Raw genomic sequence first — 19365 nt, forward strand, 5'->3', positions numbered from 1 at the left:
TGCAATTTTGGGGAGTAAGACTGAAGGATGCTACTCCAGCTGTCTCAGCACTGCCCGGAGTTCTGGGGACTCCATGGGGTCCCTCCTGCATCCCTGCAGGACAGTGCCCAGATTTTGGTGTTCTCACCTCTCCCAGGTGCCTGTGGGACACTGAGGGTGTGCTGAGGGGGGAGAGAGGAGCCTGGTTACCTGACAGGGATGATATTGGTAAAATATTGTACAATCATGGAATGGTTTGGGTTGGAAGAGGCCCTGAAGGTCACCCAGTGCCCCCCCTGCCATGGCAGGGACACCTCCCACTGTCCCAGGGTCCAACCTGGCCTTGGGCACTGCCAGGGATCCAGGGGTGGAATTCCATGCCAGCCCTGCCCACCCTGCCAGGGAACAATTCCTCATTGCCAAGACCCCATCCAGCCCTGCCCTCTGGCACTGGGAGCTATTCCCTGGGTCCTGGCACTGCCAAAGGGAGAGGGACTGAGGCAAAATCCAGGTCTCCAAGGGATTTTTCCCAGTTCACAGGACAATGCACCAGGCCAGGAATGGGATGGGCCAAAACCACAACAGCCATGGCACGAGGTTTGCCTGGTGTGAGGATTGGACAAAGGATGGGAAAAGTGCTCAGAGGGGAGAAGAAATCACAGGTTCAAACAGAAAAGCAGCCAGAGAATCCCAGAATCCCAGAAGGGTTTGGGTTGGGAGGGGTTTTAGGGATCACCCAGAGCCACCCCTGCCATGGCAGGGACACCTCCCACTGTCCCCAATGTCCAGCCTGGCCTTGGGCACTGCCAGGGATCCAGGGGCAGCCCCAGCTGCTCTGGGAATCCCATCCCAGCCCCTGCCCACCCTGCCAGGGAACAAACTCCTTCCCAATATCCCATCTAACCCTATTCTCCTCCTTTTTTTTTTTTTTTTCCTTCTTCTTTTTAATTCTTTCCCTTTTTTCCTCAGTCCCACAGCTCCCCTTTACTCTCAGTGCAAATCACCCAAGAATTTCCACCTCTCTCTTGGCTGCTGTTGCATCCCTGGGGATTGATTTCAGCCCCTAAAGGATGATCAGGCTCATTTTGTGCTGCCCTCAGGCTGTTCCCATGTCCCAGTGGATAAAGCTGGAAATCAGAGCTGGCTGAGGAGCGAGGGGTCGACAGCCCCAGCTCCTCGTGCCCTGGCTGTGGTGCAGCCCTTGGGGGGAAGGTGCTGGGCAGAAACTGCTCTGAATATTTAAAGCTTCCTGTGCATTGGATTCTGGCCACTTTGGAGACATCAGTAAAGCTTGACTGGTGTCTTTTCCCCAGCAGAAGCTCTTCAGAAGACTACTTTGAACTATTAGGATTCTCTGTCTCCTGGGTCCTGCCAGCAAGAAGTGAAAGAGTTTAATCTGCACAAAAAAAAATTCCAGGGGAAGTCCTGGAAATGTTTTAATTTTATTTTTCTTACCATGTTACTCTGTTGTGCTGGGTGTGATATTTACACAACATAATGAAAAGAAGTTTAGGAGAGATGGGATCTCTGTCTTGGGTGCCATAAGGATCTGCCCTGAGATCTGTGTTTTCAGGAATCTCTGCTCCAGTTCTGTTACCTTTCCAATGGAATTCTTAGCCCACGTTTGTAATGGCCCTGCTACACCTGCTGGAATTTTGGCTTTTGGTTCCTTTCTTGGTGACAGATTAAGCATCAAACCACAGATGATAGATGGAAAGTGTGGTGGGAGGGATGGACTCAGAACCCAAGGGAAGGCAAAAGAGGAAGAAGAATTTCCACGGACTGAGAATTTTTGTCCATTCCAGTGTCACAGTTTGTACAGTGAAATATTCCAGGTTTGTTGGGCCTGTCCTTGTGGAATGGCTCTTTCCATCCATCTGCAGGACAGATTTCCTGAGGGAAGGACACCCTGCTTGGATCCACCCTTCCTCCTCCCATGGCTGTGAAGTCACCTCAGACCTTGCAAAGCCAAAACTTCCAGTGTGGGTACTTTATCTAGATTATAAACATTCATCTGCTTCTAACCTTCCGTTTGCCTCTTAATTAGAGCCTTAATTGCTTCTTCTTTGAGGCCATTAAGGAGCTGACAGGCACTGCACAGCTCAGTTCAGTCCTTCAGGGTCCCAATTCAGAGGCCACCAGAGACTGAGTCCTGCTCCACAGGTCTGGGAGGGCTTTGGATTAAAACTGTGCATGAAACCTTGGATCCACACTGGGAGGGGAGGGTTTGGGACTGAATTTCTATCACTGGTGGCTTTTGAGTGCTTGATGGGTGTTTTATATCCCTTTGGAGGGTAAAGGAAGATGTAGCAGGGTTAAAATTCATGTTTTATGTCTCAAACCTTGGATCTTGAGTAATTATGAGGGGTTTAAAATCCTGATTTAGTTGTGATCAAGCCCTGATGGGAGTGCCTTAAGGAGGAGATTCAGCCCTTGATTCATGGTGGGAGAAGAGCATTTTCCTTGAAATGCAAAGCAAAGCCTCCTCCCCTTCACAGCTGTGGAGCTGGGGCTGCTGCCTTTGAAGCAGATTTTTGGCCAGACAAGAACCTTTGACTGCCTCAAAACCTTTGGCTTTGGACTCCTCTGCACTTTTTCATGGCATCTGTCACAGCCCTATTGGCAGCTAGAGACTCATTGCTGCACTTAATATCTGAAAAAAGTGGCTAATTTGTTGTCTTCCCACTGGAAAAGGAGATTAATGGAAACAGAATTGGAAAACGATGAAAATGGATGGGGGTTTTTCCCACTCTGGAGAATCTAAGTGTAATAAATTAATACTTATGCAAGGTTGCAAAAAAAAAAAAAAAAAAAAAAAGAAGCTAATGGCTGGTTAAAAAAAAGTGCCAGCACAATTTAATTGGAGTGGCTGACTCATAAATCTTTGAATCTTTTTTTTGTTCTGGGGGTGCCTGGCAGCTCTGCCACAGTCAGATGGATTTTTTTTTTTTTTTAGGGGAAGTCCCCCCCTCTCACTCTCTCTCTCTCTCCAGTTCACTTTGGTCTGCAGCAGTCAGAAATGTGGAAGCAAAGTTGTCAACCTTGACGTTGTTCAAGGCTCCCCTCAAAAAGTCTGGAATGTCCTGTTAGACACAGTTGTGATGATGATAACAATGATAATAATGATAACAATGACAATAATGATAACAATGATGACAATGACAACAATGACAATTCAGCAATTGTTTGTAGCTGGGTTATTTTGCTGGCAGCCAGAGAGGAGCAGGCAATCCATGGCCAATCCATGCTGGACACTCCTCTCAACCTCCAGAGGGGCAGAAAGATGCCAGAGATGCTTAATCCACAATTTCTCCAGTGGTGACAGAGGAGAACAATGAAAGCTCTGAGCTGGGCTATGAATTTTTCAAAGCCATTCAATTCTTCACAGTTATTAAAAACAAGGAGGAGCCAGCTTGGAGTTTTATAATCACAGGCAAATTTAGGCTGGAGGGGATTTCTATCCACTTTTGTGACATCAGTGGCACATCCTGATATCCTCTTGGATATCCTCACCCTCTTCTAAAAATCTTTAAAACTCCATTTATTGCACCTCTGAATTCCCTGACAAATCCCTGGAGCTTTGGCTCCCCTTTTAGACTGGGCCCCTACCATGGAATGTCCTCCAGAAGAGATTTGGGCTGCTCTGACCTCACTTTGCTCCTGGTGGGAGATAAATCCTCCTCAGACCTGCCAGTGGAGATTATTTGTCCAGTTCATCACTTGGTAAATTCAAACTGCTGGGAGGAGCCTGGGAGGAGCCTACAAAATACCCCAGAGTGTGAGTTACCCTCCCCACTACTCATTTCTGGGAAGTTCATGGAATTCAGGCATATATTCCCTCTGAATTCATCTTTCTAAATCAAATTTTAGAATTCCTCAGGTACCTGAAACATGTTCCTCATAAGCACTGGAATTTTGGTTTTGGAGATCTCCTTCCTTTGTGCTTTGTTTTGAATGTTTCTTTGAATCAGGTTTGGTTCTGGTGTAAGTTGTAAGAATGGGATATCTCATATTCAATAATCCTGTATTTATTAAAATCCCATTTTATTTCAAGCTAAAGGTTCATGTCATTCTACAGAAATCCCAACTAAGGAAAAATTGCCAAAATCAGGAAGCAAAGAAATCTTGGAGAGAATTGTGACTTTCTTTACATCATTCTTGGGAATATTGGGAATGAAGGAGAGGGAGTGAGTGAGCAAGGGCATGGCAGGGAGTCCAAACTTTGATTTTCCTTGGAATGCTGTGATTGAGACCACTGAGATCATTGCAATTTTTTTGTGATTTGTTTTCCCTTAAATCCCCTGAGGACTTTTTTCAGAGGCCTTGGGAATCCCAAGAACTGTGCCACAATGGGAGTTTTTAGTGCTGGCAGCTGCTTTCTAGGATAAAGAATTTAAACTCATGAATTTTCTGTATTTTTTCCATGACCTTTATGAACTGTGCCACAATGGGACTTTTTAGTGCTGGCAGCTGCTTTCTAGGATAAAGAATTTAAACTCATGAATTTTCTGTATTTTTTCCATGTCCTTTATGTAGCCAGTGGTGTTTCTGCAGTCCATAGCCTTGTTCTTTTTAATCTATCAACTGCTGAGTTTGAATTTCTGGTTTAATTCACAACTTTGCTCATTCTTTAAACTTTTAGGTCACTTTTGGCTTTACAGCTGCTGCTCTATTCAATTTTGTGACAACTTTTTGCTGAAGGTGAATAATCTTTCTGCTCACATTCTTTAGAAACAGATGTAAATATCTGTAATTTTAGAGGGGCCTTCTGGTTATCAGGGTGTGTAATGCAAAGTGATTCCAGGCACTTTAACTCTTCTTAAAATCCTGTGACTCCAGACACTTAAAATATTCTTAAAATCCCATGATTCCAGACACATAAAATCTTAAAATCCTGTCATTCCAGACACTAAAAATCTTAAAATCCTGTGATTCCAGACCCTTAAACTTTTCTTAAAAACCTTCATTTTATCCTTCATTACAATTCAGGGAGACAGGAGGAAAGAATATTATACAGCTGGAAGTAGATAAGCACCATGGGGAGAAGTGAAAAGATCTTTTAGAAATATGGGAGGGAGCAGAGTTCACCAAAAATGCTTCCCAGGCTTTTGAACTGCAGGCTCCCCAGACAGGTTTCATATCTGGAAATGAAGCTGAGCAAACAAGGTCATCAGCCTGAAAGAATCAGTTCATTCCAGCAAAATTCCAGGGGCGAGACCCTGCCCTGACTCAAATCCAGGCTGGGATTTCACCACCATCATCTCCAGGCAGGCAAAAACCCCAGATGACCAAAAATGGAAGTCTAAAATTAGAAATACCAGCAAAATATTTCCTTTTCCAGGAAAATATTTCATGATCCTTTTTTTTCTTTACACTGTTCCTGGAGCAAGGGGGGAAGCTGAGCACGCTCCGGTTCCTGGTGTCATCTTGGGAAGTGCTCTGGAATGGAAAAGGCACTGCAGTGGCCCCCAGCACATCTGTGAGGGGCTCAGGAACCACATCTGCACTCAGAGAAGGTGGAACATGTGCAGTGAGCTCATCCTGCCTGGGGAAGGCTCTGACCTGCATAAGGATGGGCTGCCCTCTGCAGAGCACCCTCCCTTGGATTTGCCAGCTGGGCACTGGGCTGGAAGCACGGGAGATCAAGTGTCTGGAATCACAGGGTTCTAGGAAGTGTTTGGAATCACAGGATTCTAGGAAGAAGGGTTGAAGTGTCTGAAATCATGGGGTTTTAAGAAGAATTTATGTGACTGGAATCTGAGGATTTTAGGAAGAATTTATGTGTCTGGAATGACAGGGTTTTAGGAAGTGTGGAAGTGTCTGTAAACACGGAATTTTAGGAAAAGTTTATGTGTCTGGAATCACAGATTTTAAGAAGAGTTCAAGTGTCTGGAATCATGGGATTTTAGGAAGAATTTAAGTGTCTGAAATCAGAGGATTTTAGGAAGAAGAGTTTAGGTGTCTGGAATCACAGGGTTTAAAGGAGAATTTATGTGACTGGAATCAGAGGATTCTAGGAAGAGTTTAAGTGTTTGGAATCACAGGATTCTAGGAAGAGTTTAAGCACTTGGATCACAGGATTTTAGGAAGAAGAGTTGAGGTGTCTGGAATAACAGGATTCTAGGAAGAGTTTAAGTGTTTTGGATCACAGGATTTCAGGAAGAGTTTGAGTATCTGGAATCACGGGATTTTAGGAGGAGTTTAAGTGTCTGCAATCACAGGGTTTTAGGAAGAATTTAGGTGTCTGGAATCACAGGATTTTAAGAGGATTTTAAGTGTCTGGAATAATGAGATTCTAGGAAGAGTTTAAGTGTTTTGGATCACAGGATTTTTGGAAGAAGAGTTTAGGTGTCTGGAATAACAGGATTCTAGGAAGAGTTTAAGTGTTTTGGATCCAGGATTTTAGGAAGAGTTTAAGTGTCTGCAATCACAGGATTTTAATAAGAGTTTAAGTATCTGGAATCACAGGATTTTAGGACGAGTTTAAGTGTCTGGAATCAGAGGATTTTAGGAAGAGTTTAAGTGTCTGGAATCAGAGGACTTTAGGAAGACTTGAAGTGTCTGGAATCATGGGATTTTAGGAAGAGTTTAAGTATCTGGGATCACAGGATTTTAGGAAAAATTAAAGTATCTGGAATCACAGGATTTTAGGAAGAAGAGTTTAGGTGTCTGAAATAATGGAGTTTTAAGAAGAATTTATGTGACTGGAATCACAGGATTACAGGAAGAGTTTAAACGTCTGGAATCACAGGATTTTAGGAAGAGTTTATGAGTCTGTAATCAAAGGATTTTAGGAAGAGTTGAGGTGTCTGGAATCACTGGATTCTAGGAAGAGTTTAGGTGTCTGGGATCACAAGATTTTAGGAATACTCTGCTGGTCAATGGAGAGGGTGCCAGCCCAGCTTCCCACTGTGCCTTTCTGCTTGGAAAGCAGAAGCAGGGCCAGAGTTAAAGGAAATTTTGGGATCCCATCATTGCTCTGGCCGTGGAGATCATGAGCCCTGCAGGGAATAACCTGTGCAGGCTCAGCAGTGATGAGCAAAGACAGGATTTTGGGCACCTCTCTGTGCTTGGCCCTGCTTTAGGAAGGAACAATGTCGACAGGGGAGGCTGTGGGAGTGTGGAAAGAACTGGGACCTGCCCTTTCTCCAAGCCCAGAGAGACTTTGGAGGGATTGCAAAGACAGGAGGTGCAAAATGAAGCTCTTCTTGTGCAAGTCTGGTATGTGGTCAGCACAGAATTATTTCCTAATATCTGATCTGTTAGGTAATCCCTAAATACCTGTCTTTTAGAGATCTTACCTTTTAGTATGAGTTACTGCTTGATTCTGAATATCCTATTTGAACATTTAGGGCTGAGGAAGCAGCTGGAGATGTGAAAAGCTGAGGAATTAATTGGTGAGAAAGGTGTGAGAGATGGACAAAAAGCCATTCTCAAACATTCATAACAGGCTTGCAAAGTACAGCACTACCCAGAGAGTAAAGCTGTTAAACAAATGTGTAATCCCTTTTCCCTGAAAGTGAGATCCAGCAACATTTTAGCTTTAATATTCCTAAACAGCATCTCCTTTTTATTTCCCACAAACACTGCTCCCTGATTTCTTGCTATTCCTCATAGCTTTGACTATTGTGAAATTGTAATTACCTCCTCTAAGTCTTACAATCCTCTTCAGCAATGAAACTCATCTTTTTCCACCTGTAGAGAAATCTTCCTGAAGGAAACATGCCAATGAGATGGGAATTTTTTTCCCTGCTGGCATTTAGAGCTCCCCTCCTGCTAATGCCTATCGTTTTCTGTGTGAGAATAAATACCAGTGGAATGCTTTGTTAGACTCAGTAAAATTAAAATGGGATGGAAGTGAAAGGAATTGCTGGCAACTCCAGGGAAGTGGGGATGTGTGAGAAGTCAAACCTTGTCCAAGTCTAGCACCCAGCAGCAGGAGATGTTAAAACTCCTAAAAATAGGAAGGAAAGCTGCAGGCTGGAGAGCCCTTGTGGTCTGATCATTTCTGGAATGAAGATGATCCAGTCTGGAGCAGAAGCCACTTGTTCCTGACCCTGCTCAAACTGCATTTCAGTCACATCCTGGAGCACAATCAAACCCACTTTTGTCCTTTCTCTTGCAGAAACACTCAGGTGGGAGAAATCCTGGTGTTTTTCTTCCTGTCACCTGCGTGCCCTCAAGAAGCAGTTGGAGAGGGTAAATATTTCTTCCTTGAAGAGCAGTAGAAAATTCAAGTGAGAAACTCTAACCCCAGCAATTTTTATTTGGAGAGAGAGCAAAGTCTGCTGAGAGGTTTTGAAGGGTTGGAACTGCTTAAATCCATATCAGAGGGAGACATTTGCTAGGGCTGGGCAAGGCCAAGGGGTAAATATGGCATTTCATCCCAGAGAAATCAAACCCACAATAAACCAGTCAGTCAGAGGGGCTGCAGGGAAGAGGGCAACAGCTTTATACAATATTTGTCTGGTTGATAACACTGTTTACTGTATAAATAACCATCCAAGTGAACATTTTATTGCTTTGCACACATGTTTTCCACAGCTGGCAAGTGTGGTTGTTTCTGTGGCTGTAAAACCTCCTGCAGATGCTGCTCTCAAAGCTGCCCCAGTGTCAGAATTGTAAATGAACCCTATTCTGAGTTTATTTGCAAAATTATCCCTCTGAACCTGAAGTTCTCTGGCTAGCTTTGTTGCTTTTTTGTTTTTTGGGGTTTTTTTTGACAGCTACAAATGTGCAGATCATTTTCTTTCCTTGGAGCTGCTCAGTGCTCAAATGTTTATTTTTAGGCAGAGGGAATTGCCAGAGTGTCACCAAGGGCATCCCACTGGCCAGATACAACTTCACAAGTCTTGTTCGGAATTTTCCTCTTTCTCACCATTTTTGCCCCCCTTTTATTTTCATCTCTCTCTCTCTTTGAGTTTATTTCTCTCAGTTTCTCTGGCTATTGTACACTACCTGACCTTCCTACTGCACCTTCCAAATTTAAAAGGCTTTCCTTTCCTCCTTATGGGTCTATTTCCTTATCAAAATTATACATTTGCCTAATTTTTTAAAATACCTTCTTTGCTTATGATGATAAGACTTCCCTTAGAAATAGATTTCACCAGGTGAAAAAGGCTTAAAAAGCTTAAGCCTATGGCTAGGATCCAATTATCATAAAATATTCCTAACTGTAGGTTATTTTACATTTAAAACCCTGGAAAATGGGCTGCAAAACTGTGGAAATTCCAGATGTGTCATCCAGCTGCAGTGAAGGTTGGTTGGATTTTTTTCCCCCCCATTTTCAAGGCTCCTCAGTGGTTCCACAGCAGCCTAATGTGCTTTTGCTGTCCCAAAATCAATGTTTTTGGCCCCTGGAGAGATGTGCACCACCACCAGGAAAAGCACAGAAATAAATCTTTGCAAAAGTTTTATCCTTCAAATCCAAAGACATATTTTGGAATGTTGCTGTAAATAAATACATTTAAAAAAATGCATATTGAAAGGATCCATAACAAGTGTTTTTAAAAACCAGGCTTACTTTGAGTGTTTGGTGGTGCTGAATGAAGGAGTCAGATTGACTTCATGTTTTTGGAAGATGCCTTGCTGAGGATTCTGCCCTCAAAGTGATTTTCATGGCAGAAAGAATGGGAATAATCAAGGTGTAGGGATTGTCCCTGGGATAATACTTTGTTATGTGCCTCAAAAAAGACACATCCACTTCTTTTTGCATCTCAGGAAGTTATGGCAATGCTTCCATGGGGAATTAAGGGATCCTTGAGTTGAACTTTCTGCTGAATTTTAATTAGGTTCATTATTTTAATGTCATTTAAGAAAATGCATTCTTCTTAATTTCCTGTCCTAACACACAATGCAGAATTCCCATGACAATCCATAAAAATTGTGTTTCATACAACAGATAAATGTGATTTTGGAGCACTCAGTGTGGAAATTATTATAAATGTATTTACCTGTCGAGTCAAATTTAAGCAGAATCAATAATTACTAACAATATTAGCAAAGGTTTACCCTTATCATTTCCCATTTTATTTCTCATGGAAGCTCCATCTGAGCGGGGAAGCTCTGAAAACAGAGAAAAGATTGTTTTTCCCTGCTCAGATTTGGGAGTGGCTTTTCTGATGGATGACACAACCTGATGACCTCAGCCTGGTTTGGATCCCTCAGCAGTGACACCAAATGGGGACACTGCTGTAGGTGACATCACATTTTCCTGGCTTCAGCCTTTACAATTTTATAATTTTGGATTCCATAACTCTGCTGGCAGGAATGCAGGGCTGGGCTTTGCTGCTGGGAGCAGCTTCTTTCCCTGTTCTCACCCTGCAGCAGGTGGGAGAAGGAAAGGTGAGTATTTGACTGCCAAAATCGGCTTTCAGTGTTTGCCAGGATGCAAATAAACAGAAATGTTTGTAATATTTGTGTAAATTTGTGTCATATTTGTGTGAATATTTGTAAATTAAAAGAGTGAAAATTCCAAGTGTTGGTAGAAGGTTGGCCTGAATGTACCTTCAACAAAAATAACTCAGTGCAAGGGGTCAAAGCACAGCACAAGAAGCTACTTATGCACAAATGTGTTTTAGGAGTTGTGCTGGTAATTCTGACATTATTTGATGCCCTCTGCTCATATCTCACTCAGCAGGAGACTTTACCCAAACAGAACAACCTAAAATGGGAAACGGACCCCATCCAGTGCAGGGGAAACTCTTTAATCCTGGATATCTTCCGTGGGTTTCCAAATCACTGCATTCAGTTTCTCTCTTGATAAGGACTGCAAAGGTTTGAGATAATGACAGATGTGATTTTATCTCAAACCCTGCCAGCCCAAGCAGTCTGAGGGGGTTTGTGCTGCAGTGGAGGCTGGTGGTGGCTGAGTGGGAGAGGTGGCCAGGCCAGAGCAGCAAAGAACACCCCTGGGAGAGAGCCCTGGGGTGTGCAGGGGGGAAAATGAGGTGAGAGAAGGGGGGGCTCACAAATAGAGATGAGACTCTAAACCAACAAATCCACATCTGCTGCACTGCAGAAATATTCTGTCTTTTGATCCTGTAGGTGGTTTTGGTGAGACATTTTTTATTCTGCCACTACTTGCCAATCTCTTTGCTGGAAAACACAGTGTTCAGCAGTCCTGAAAATATCCCCCACCCCCTTGGGATGTCAAGTTCCTTCAGCTGCAGTTCTGAGATCTCAGGATGGTTTCAGGGAACAAAGAGCAATTTCCCCATCGTCTCACCCGAAGGTGATGCAGATGTTTGAAATCTCGGTGCTTACTGCACAGATCAGGAGCACTAAACATTTCATCTTGATTTCTCTTCAGTACCACCTACTTCCTGGAAAATTTGGAAAGCCTTGCATTTACCACTTCAAATTCCCTGCCAAGTTCCCTTCAGTTTTTTGTTGTGGTTTTTTTTTTTTTTTTCCCCTCTGCTCCATTTTTGTCTCACACGTTTATTATATGGTGACAAATGCAGTTTTCTTCTGACACCACATAATAGATGTGTGAAACACACACACATGTTCTAGTAAGAGACTGCTCTTTATTTCCTGGCTCCAGTTGCAAAACATGAGTCAGGGTTGGAAAGGTTGTGCCTCTGTCAGAGCTGTGGAATCCACGTGCTCAAACTTTGCTGGGTTTTGCTGCAGTCGTGGGGAAAAATGGCAAATCTCATTCTTATATTTCTATAATCAGTGTTTTCTCATCCCCCAAGCACATCAAATCTTCATTTTATAATAGCCATTCCCGTGTGTTGATTATATTTACTCATTTCAGGCATTGATGCTGTTATCAACAGGAAAAAAAACACCTCCAGCTTCTAAAACACAGATAAAAGTACCCGCCTATAATTCTGGCTTTAATACAAAAAAAAAAAAGAAACATTATTTTAGTGGTGCATTTGCTGTGGATTTCAAGCACTTTTTTCCCCTGCACCAAGTGATTTCTGCTGTTCTGCTGCATGATTGCAGGTAACAGCCACCCAGCACCTCCACGAGACTCCGGTGACACAACATTCCTTGTTTGTACATCCCAGCTTCCAGTGTTCTGTGCACTCCTGTGGGGGGCCCCAGTCAAACACCAACTCAGATGAGACCTTTTGTGAGCTAGAGTGGAACAAGCCCCATGTTACCAGTTAAAACAAAAACCAAGGAAAACGAGCAGGCAAAAAAAAAAAAAAAAAAGAGAGAGAACTGAACATATCACTTCCTACTGGATCCAGCCTTGGAATGCCACAGGGCTGGCAGTTGTTCTGCAGATACCCAGGAGTGATTGGAAGCAGCAGGACCACGGTGCTTCCACATTAATCACAAACAGAGTTTTTGCATTGAATTTTTTTTTGTTTTTTTTTTTTTGTTTTTCCCTAAGCAATTTTATCCCACAAGGTCCCTGTGGTTGAGCTGCTCCTGCAATAGAATGACAAATAACTGGGTGACATGCTGTGAAAAATTTAGAAAATGAGAGATGCTATCCCATTTTCCAAACAGAGCAGAAACAACACTAATTCCGTTAGGCAAGATGGAACAGACAATTAAACTGGGCATGCTTTTAATTCTGAAGCTCACCAGAGAACGAACTCCTTTTTCAAATGCAACGACTGTGGAAGTGATTCCTTTAAAACGAAGCAAAACCACTGATTTTCCTTGCTAAAATTAAAGCATTTACCTCATACAAAGTATAAGAAATGTTACCTGTTGCCTCCACCATTCCTTCTAGGATTACAACAATTTCTAGCTCCTCTTTGGGCAACTGGGCTTTGGAAATCTCCCAGAAAGGACTCTGCTGGTTAATCTCATGGCTGATGATCAGTGGTGAAACCAAAAAGAGACGATCATCCCCTGTGTAATAACCTACGTTGATATCTGTCTGGTTGAGTGGTATAAATTCCCCCTCCTTTGTCTGTTTGGATTTGATCAACTTGGCTCGTATTGATGCCTCTACAATGTGTGAATTCCTAAGGTCTCCTACTCGGAACATCAGACACAGCTTTCCATCCCGCATGGAAATTACTGCGTTTGTAGAAAAAACCAAGGTTTCTGCCCTCTTCTTGGGTTGGGATATTTTCACAAACATGCAGCCAACCATGAAGGCGTTGACGATAGAACCTAGGACAGACTGCACTAAAAGCAGGATAATTCCCTCGGGACACTTGTCCGTGATGACCCGGTAACCGTACCCAATGGTGGTTTCGGTCTCGATTGAGAATAAAAAGGCTGAGACAAACCCATTGAGGTTGCTGACGCAGGGGGTCCACGTGCTGTCCCCTATGTGATCCATGTCCCCTCGCATGTAGGCAATGAGCCACCAGATCATGCCGAAGAAGAGCCAGGTCACCGTGTAAACCATGACAAAGATCAGCAGGTTGAACCTCCACTTGAGATCCACCAGGGTGGTGAAGATGTCAGTCAAGTACCGGTAAGTCTCTCTGACATTCCCGTGGTGGACGTTGCATTTCCCATCTTTCCGAACGTACCTCTGGATTTTCCTCTTGGCACATTCTTTGCTGATGTTTTTTGGCAGATCCTCTCTCGCTTGTTTGGGCAACTTTGGTTGATGGATTGTGACAGGGCTCTCGATGTCCTGCTCCATTGAGTCTTCTTCCAGGACGTTGGCTGCCATGGAAAACAAAAAGACACGGAAAAGTCATCATTCCTCTTGTAATTGCTCTAAGTCAACACACAACCTTTTCCTGTGTTAATCAATAAAATGATCATCCTTGTTCTTTGCTAAATCCATTGTGTTTTGCTAACACAAAAATTGGATGCCAGGCACCCTCATTTTATTGCTACACAGAAAATAAAATTAAAGCAAACTCTTGTTTCTTATCAAGTCATCCTATCCACACCCATATATAAATTCCACAAGATGGGTTTAGGCAGATATCCCGTCCCCCCTCGCCCCTTTGCAGTTTAATGAATGAAATTTTTTATGCACCAAAAAAGATCTTAGGGAGATAAAAGATATAAATGAGGCAATGGATTCACTTGGGGGGGAGCAGAGAAAATGAGCTATTGCTGAGCTATTTCTTCCATCAATTGCATTGCTGTGGGGAAAGTATTAAATAAGTACAAGAAGGTTTGTTTTTTGTTTTTTTTTAAGCCAACAGCTTTTAGAAAGAACCAATCCTCTTCTTGTTGAAGGAAAGTTGTAATATCTATCAAGAGCAATTCAAGCACACACTTCCACAGAAAATCAATGTCTTGCTGATAATGAGACAAGGAATTGTGTGTCCTTCTCCCAGCAACGTAAAACCAACGGTACTTCAGATTTCATTTGAATTCACTGTGCCTGTGGCCTTTAATTCAAGTGTACCTTGTCCTCTAATGATCTGGGCCTTTTTTTTTTAGTTTCCCAGCCTTTAGAGATAAATAGCTTTGTTATGGTTGTGTGCCAGGGAAAAAAAGAGTGCACTGAGGAGGAGAGTGCTTTAATCGAATGTGTTTTGCATGGAGCACATGGTGAGGTCTGGGGTAATTGTTGTTTTCAGCTGAAATTCTTGTGTTTTCTGGGGCTTCTTCCTGCAGGAATTTCAGCTCTTGAATTCCTAATTCTTTCCCTTCTGGCTAGCTGCTGTCATTCTTCTGCCAGACTGTAAAGGGAAAAATCTTCTGGTGGGTCTGCCCAGGTGCTTGACTTTGAATAGAGAATTTCAGAATGGTTTGGGTGGGAAGGGACCTTAAAATCACCCAGTCCCCACCTTGTGCCATGGTCAGGGACACCTTCCATTACCCCAGGTTGCTCCAAAACCTGTCCAACCTGGCCTTGGACACTTCCAGGGATCCAGAGGCAGCCACAGCTTCTCTGGGCACCCTGTGCCAGGGCCTCGTTACTCTCATAAGGAAGGATTTCTTCCCAATATCCCATCTAAAAAGCAGCACTGCTGTGATTTTGTGCCATTCTTTATGGAGTGTTGCTCTCAGTCGGGTCAGTGTGGCTCTAAAAGCCTTTTTCACTCCTAGAAACATGTGCTGTGCAGCAGATCCTGTGTGGAGTCTCACAGCACCTGCAGAGAAAGATCACAGACCCTTGCAGAGTTTTATTGAAATACCCAGGGGGGAAAAAGGGTTAAGGGTTGTAGCCTGGTTGTTTCTCCTCCTGACCTGCTCCTCTTTCAAAGAAAGTCTCAAAGCCCTCCAGCAGCACAGAATCTGAGAGCAGTTCCATGTTTTAAGGCCGTGCCCCCCATCCTGTCACCTTTTCAGTTTTCTGTGTGTCTCAGGAGAGCCTTATCAGGGCTGATGGCAGTGGCAGCACTGGGAGCTGTGTCCCAGGGCCCTCGGTTCTGAATGAACTCCCTCAGTCAGTGACAGTGTGCCTGCTTGCATTAGCCCTGATGCTGGGCAATGCATGACAAAACACAATCAAAAGGCATTGCAGGGTCTTTGTGAGGCAGACTTAAGCCAAAGCCAGAAAATTTGAAGTTAAGGCTTCACATTTTATGCTCAGCTCTCTGTTGTGCCTAAGGAAATTCCAGTCCACAGGAGTTATCACATCACTGCAGCAACAGAATCCTCAAATAATTATGAACAACCTCTGAAGGCTCTAGCTTTTGAGGCTTTATGTCAAACTACTAATGCTGATATAATGGGGTTCATTATCTTTCAGGCATTATGAATAATTTGCTTTCCCTTCCCAGTCAGAGCCTGGCCTGGACACAGAGACCAGGAGTGGGAGAATCCTGTTGGTTTAGAGAACATTCCTCACTCCTGGCCCTGCTGTGAAAGGGAATCATATCCCAAACCCCACTGTCTGAGCATCTCTTACCAGAAATTATCCTGGGAGGGGACCCAGGGGCTGATTTTACTCCTTGAAGCAGGAAGAATGTGAAGGGAATTTCAGGGCTGCCCTCCCACCACACCACTCCTGCTTTCCATGCAGTGTTTATTTCCTATGGAAGTACTTTGAGCACCTTTAGTTCAGACAGCAAATTTTTACTGATGCTTTCCAAATGCTCTTTGTGGATTTGTGCATTGCAAGCAGCCTGACCTGGCTTTCACAGCATGAGGGAAGGGCCACATTTTGGCAAGAGTCCATGGGTTTTGTAGGAGCAGGGAGCTGCTGTCACAGTAAGTGGGATCAGCTTGTGACAATTCCAACGTGGGAGGGTTTTTCTTCACCTGGAGAAGTTGTAGTGGAGCTGGTTCTCATCTCACTTTGTAAGGGGGCAGCTTTGGACAACAAACCCAGTGTTTAACCAAGGTCTCTCTCATTACAGCATTTATTTGACACTCTTGCAGACATTTCAATCTTCCTGAGGGCATCTGGCCATTTCTAAACTCTCCAGGCTCTTCCCAGTGCTGTCATTTCTCAATTCTCAGTCTCTGAGAGGAAAAAATTAGGGTCAAGCTTTTTGTCTTTTCTTCTTTCTTGCAAGATGCCCTTTCCTTCTTTCCCTCACCCAATCCTGCTAGGGATGAATTCCTTTGTGGAGAGTTTCTGGATCAGAACCACAGTTTGTTATCCTCTCCTGGACTGAGTTTTCACTCCAGAGAGAACCTTGGGAGCAGCAATTCCCAAAATAAGTGATCCAAAGGTTATGCATCTGTGTGTTTCCATGGAAATGCTCGATGAATAAGTTTTAAACACATGGCAGGATCCCTGCTCACCACTGAGGCTGAGGAACAGCCACATACTGTCAGTGCCTTTGCCACAAAATACTTTGACTAATTATATTTTTACTTGATATCGACCCAATTAACTTCTGCTGTTTATTTCATCTAATTTTCCTTTTGGTTACATAATGGCTGTCAGGGATCCAGGAACAGGGGAGTGAGTAGCAGCAGCCTCACTTGAGAGCTATTTTTGCTCTCTCTGCCTTTCTTCCTGACAAAAATATATACATATTATTAATCTGCACTGCAAAAAAAAAAAAAAAAAAAAAAAAAAAAAGAAAAAAAAGAAAAAAAAAGTATTTCTGAACTCTTCCTCCTCTCCCAGCAAACATTATGTTTGTTTGAACACAACAGCCAGGTAATGAGCCAATCCAGGCCAATTTAGAGGATTCTGTTCAAATGATCTGCTTTGGTTATTCTCTGAGGCAAAACCTACAAGACATATGAGATTTCAGTGATTTGTTTAATTTCCCAGCAAATGACAAGGAGTTCTCCTAAAAAAGTCCCTGAACAGTTCACTTGTGTCCTGGCTGTGGCCAAATTAGCTAATTAAGTGTGCCCAGACCTATTATTTAGTGTGGAGGGCAAAGAGTGGTGCAGCCCACACTTGGATTATTGAACTCCAATTGTTTTCCAGGCAGGTTAGTGTCATACAATCTGCCAAACAGGAATAATCTGTGTCCTGAAATGGAGCCAGGAGTTGTGTGTGCTCAGTTCTGCACTGGTCCAAACCATGCCAGGGGCTTTTGAACTGTGCCAGTGCTCAGAACATTTTAATTTTCTAGCAAAATTGCAGGAAATGTTGTTGTCATGTTCTTGTCTACTCCAAAGCAGCACTGGAAAGGCACAGTCCTGATTTCCCAAGCACATCCTTTTATTTAGAGCCTGTAGAACAACATGAAACCAGTGTCAACAACAAAACAGCACAGGATACGCTCTCTCCCTTTGAGGCTGAGAATGTAACACAACAATATAACCCTTAAGCAATCATTTTATCACCAACAATGTGATTTTTTGGTGTATTTTGGTAGTGCTGCAGAGAACTTGTTGTGGTGCTGTGCAAACACAAAGCAAAAGGAGGAATATGAAGGGCCTGTTTGTCCAATTTAAATACTGTGAGCCTATTTTGGTTGCAAAATAATGAGGAGTTTCAAAAGAGAATATTGCAAATCATAACTGACCTTTCTGTAACAGAAGCTGACCTAGAAAGTTCCGTGGACGTTTCACTGCAATTTAGTGATTTTAACTCTTGTAACACAGTTGTGAACATTTTGTGTGCAAATTCATTGAAAATGTCCCGATTGCCAAAATCATTTATAATCTAAAAATTGCTCTCATGGGTTTTACTGCATGTAGAGAAATGTGTTGAGCAGACACTGTGATTCCTGTCTGCATTCCCCCTTTTCCTGGTGGGATGAGGGCCACTTTGAAATGAAGGTCCAAGTTTGGTTTTTGGGAAGTCTCGAGTGTTTTACCTCTCGTTTGCTGTGGTCCCCAACCTCCCTGGCACTGCATCCATCCATTTGGCAGGACCTGGTGGCTGTTTGGGCTCCCCTGTGGGGTTGTTGGGCTTTGCACAGCACAAGGAATTTCTTGTAGCCTTCAATACCCCAAATCCGCGTTGTTCCGTTTCTGCTCTTGATTGCAGTGGAAGAAGTCAGAGAAGGGGAGATTTTGGAATGCTTTGCCTCATCTGTGGGTGGCTTTTGTTTCAGAGCTCTGCAAAATCTCGTTTGTGATGAGCACAAGGGGCACAGGAACACAGGAATTCTGGGAATAGAGGGGGATTTGTCTGTGGGATGAGCCCAGCCAGATAATCCACACTGCAAGGCGCCACAAGATATGAAGAGAAAGAGTCTTGTTTAGAGTAAAAAAGTGGAGTCTTTTATGATCAGCTAACAACTGTAAGCAGTCATTATCACAGATCCTTTTCCCTGAAAAAGAAAGGAATTAGGATCTGGTCCTGCACTGCTGAAATCAATGCAAGATTGACTATTCACTCAGCTGGAAGCATTGCTAGGCCTCACTTTGAAATGTTGGAGTGCTCAATAAACACTGACTTGGCAAATCTCTTCAAGACCCAAATTGCTTCTTTGCACCCATGGAATCACAAACCTAATTTCAGAGGGAGCATGTGTATGACTGAGATTTATTTCAGCAGCAGCTTTCACTAAAATAACATGAAATGAGATATATTTATGATTAGAAAAGAGACTGTAAGGATGATACTTTGTTTTTTTCACATTACCTGCTTCATCACTGCCTTCTAATCCAACTTGATAAAAATAATATGTTCTACTATTTTCATTTCTTTTAAGCCTGTACAGCTGCAAGAAATCAGTCTGAGTAACACTCTGTGTCTCTGCAATACAAACATTTCCATTCATTCCTGATTCTTGGCCCTTTTATTATGGAGGGTGGAAAAATGAATCTGATAACTCAAATTTAAAAACACATGACTCCATTTTTGGTAGTCATTTGACCTTGTAGTTTTTGTCTTGGATTCTAACCAACTTCATTGCAGAATTTACCACTGAAGGCTCCAGAATGCTGTTTTTACATCTGCTTTGCTAAATTTGTCTTCATTTGAATCACAGGGAAGCCAAACAGCCTTGGCTGGGTAACATTTATGGGGCAATGTAAGAAGTCTGCACCTGGCTGTAGGAAGGTTGTGAGCCTGCAAAGATGTGCAGAGACAGTTGATTATCAACATCTTCAGCCTTTCACAAGGCTGTGGGTCCCAAATTAGATTATGGAACTTGTTTGCTCTCTGAAGCCTGAGCTCTT

General features: G+C 43.1%; 1 protein-coding gene and 1 long non-coding RNA gene across 3 annotated transcripts in view; both read right to left on the reverse strand.

The window, feature by feature from the left end:
• The window catches only part of LOC143696637 (uncharacterized), a 268836-nt gene that overhangs the window by 167451 nt on the left and 82020 nt on the right, over positions 1-19365 (reverse strand). The window lies entirely within an intron of this gene.
• KCNJ6 (potassium inwardly rectifying channel subfamily J member 6) overlaps positions 1-19365 on the reverse strand; it is a 172085-nt gene that overhangs the window by 25201 nt on the left and 127519 nt on the right. For both annotated transcript variants that reach the window (XM_077193198.1, XM_054628433.2), the window contains one exon: positions 12658-13578. In XM_077193198.1, coding sequence (XP_077049313.1) covers positions 12658-13578 — 921 coding nt within the window. The remainder of the gene's footprint in view (positions 1-12657; positions 13579-19365) is intronic.

The sequence above is a fragment of the Agelaius phoeniceus genome, chromosome 2 (assembly GCF_051311805.1).
Source record: "Agelaius phoeniceus isolate bAgePho1 chromosome 2, bAgePho1.hap1, whole genome shotgun sequence".
In the NCBI taxonomy this organism is placed as follows: Eukaryota; Metazoa; Chordata; class Aves; order Passeriformes; family Icteridae; genus Agelaius; species Agelaius phoeniceus.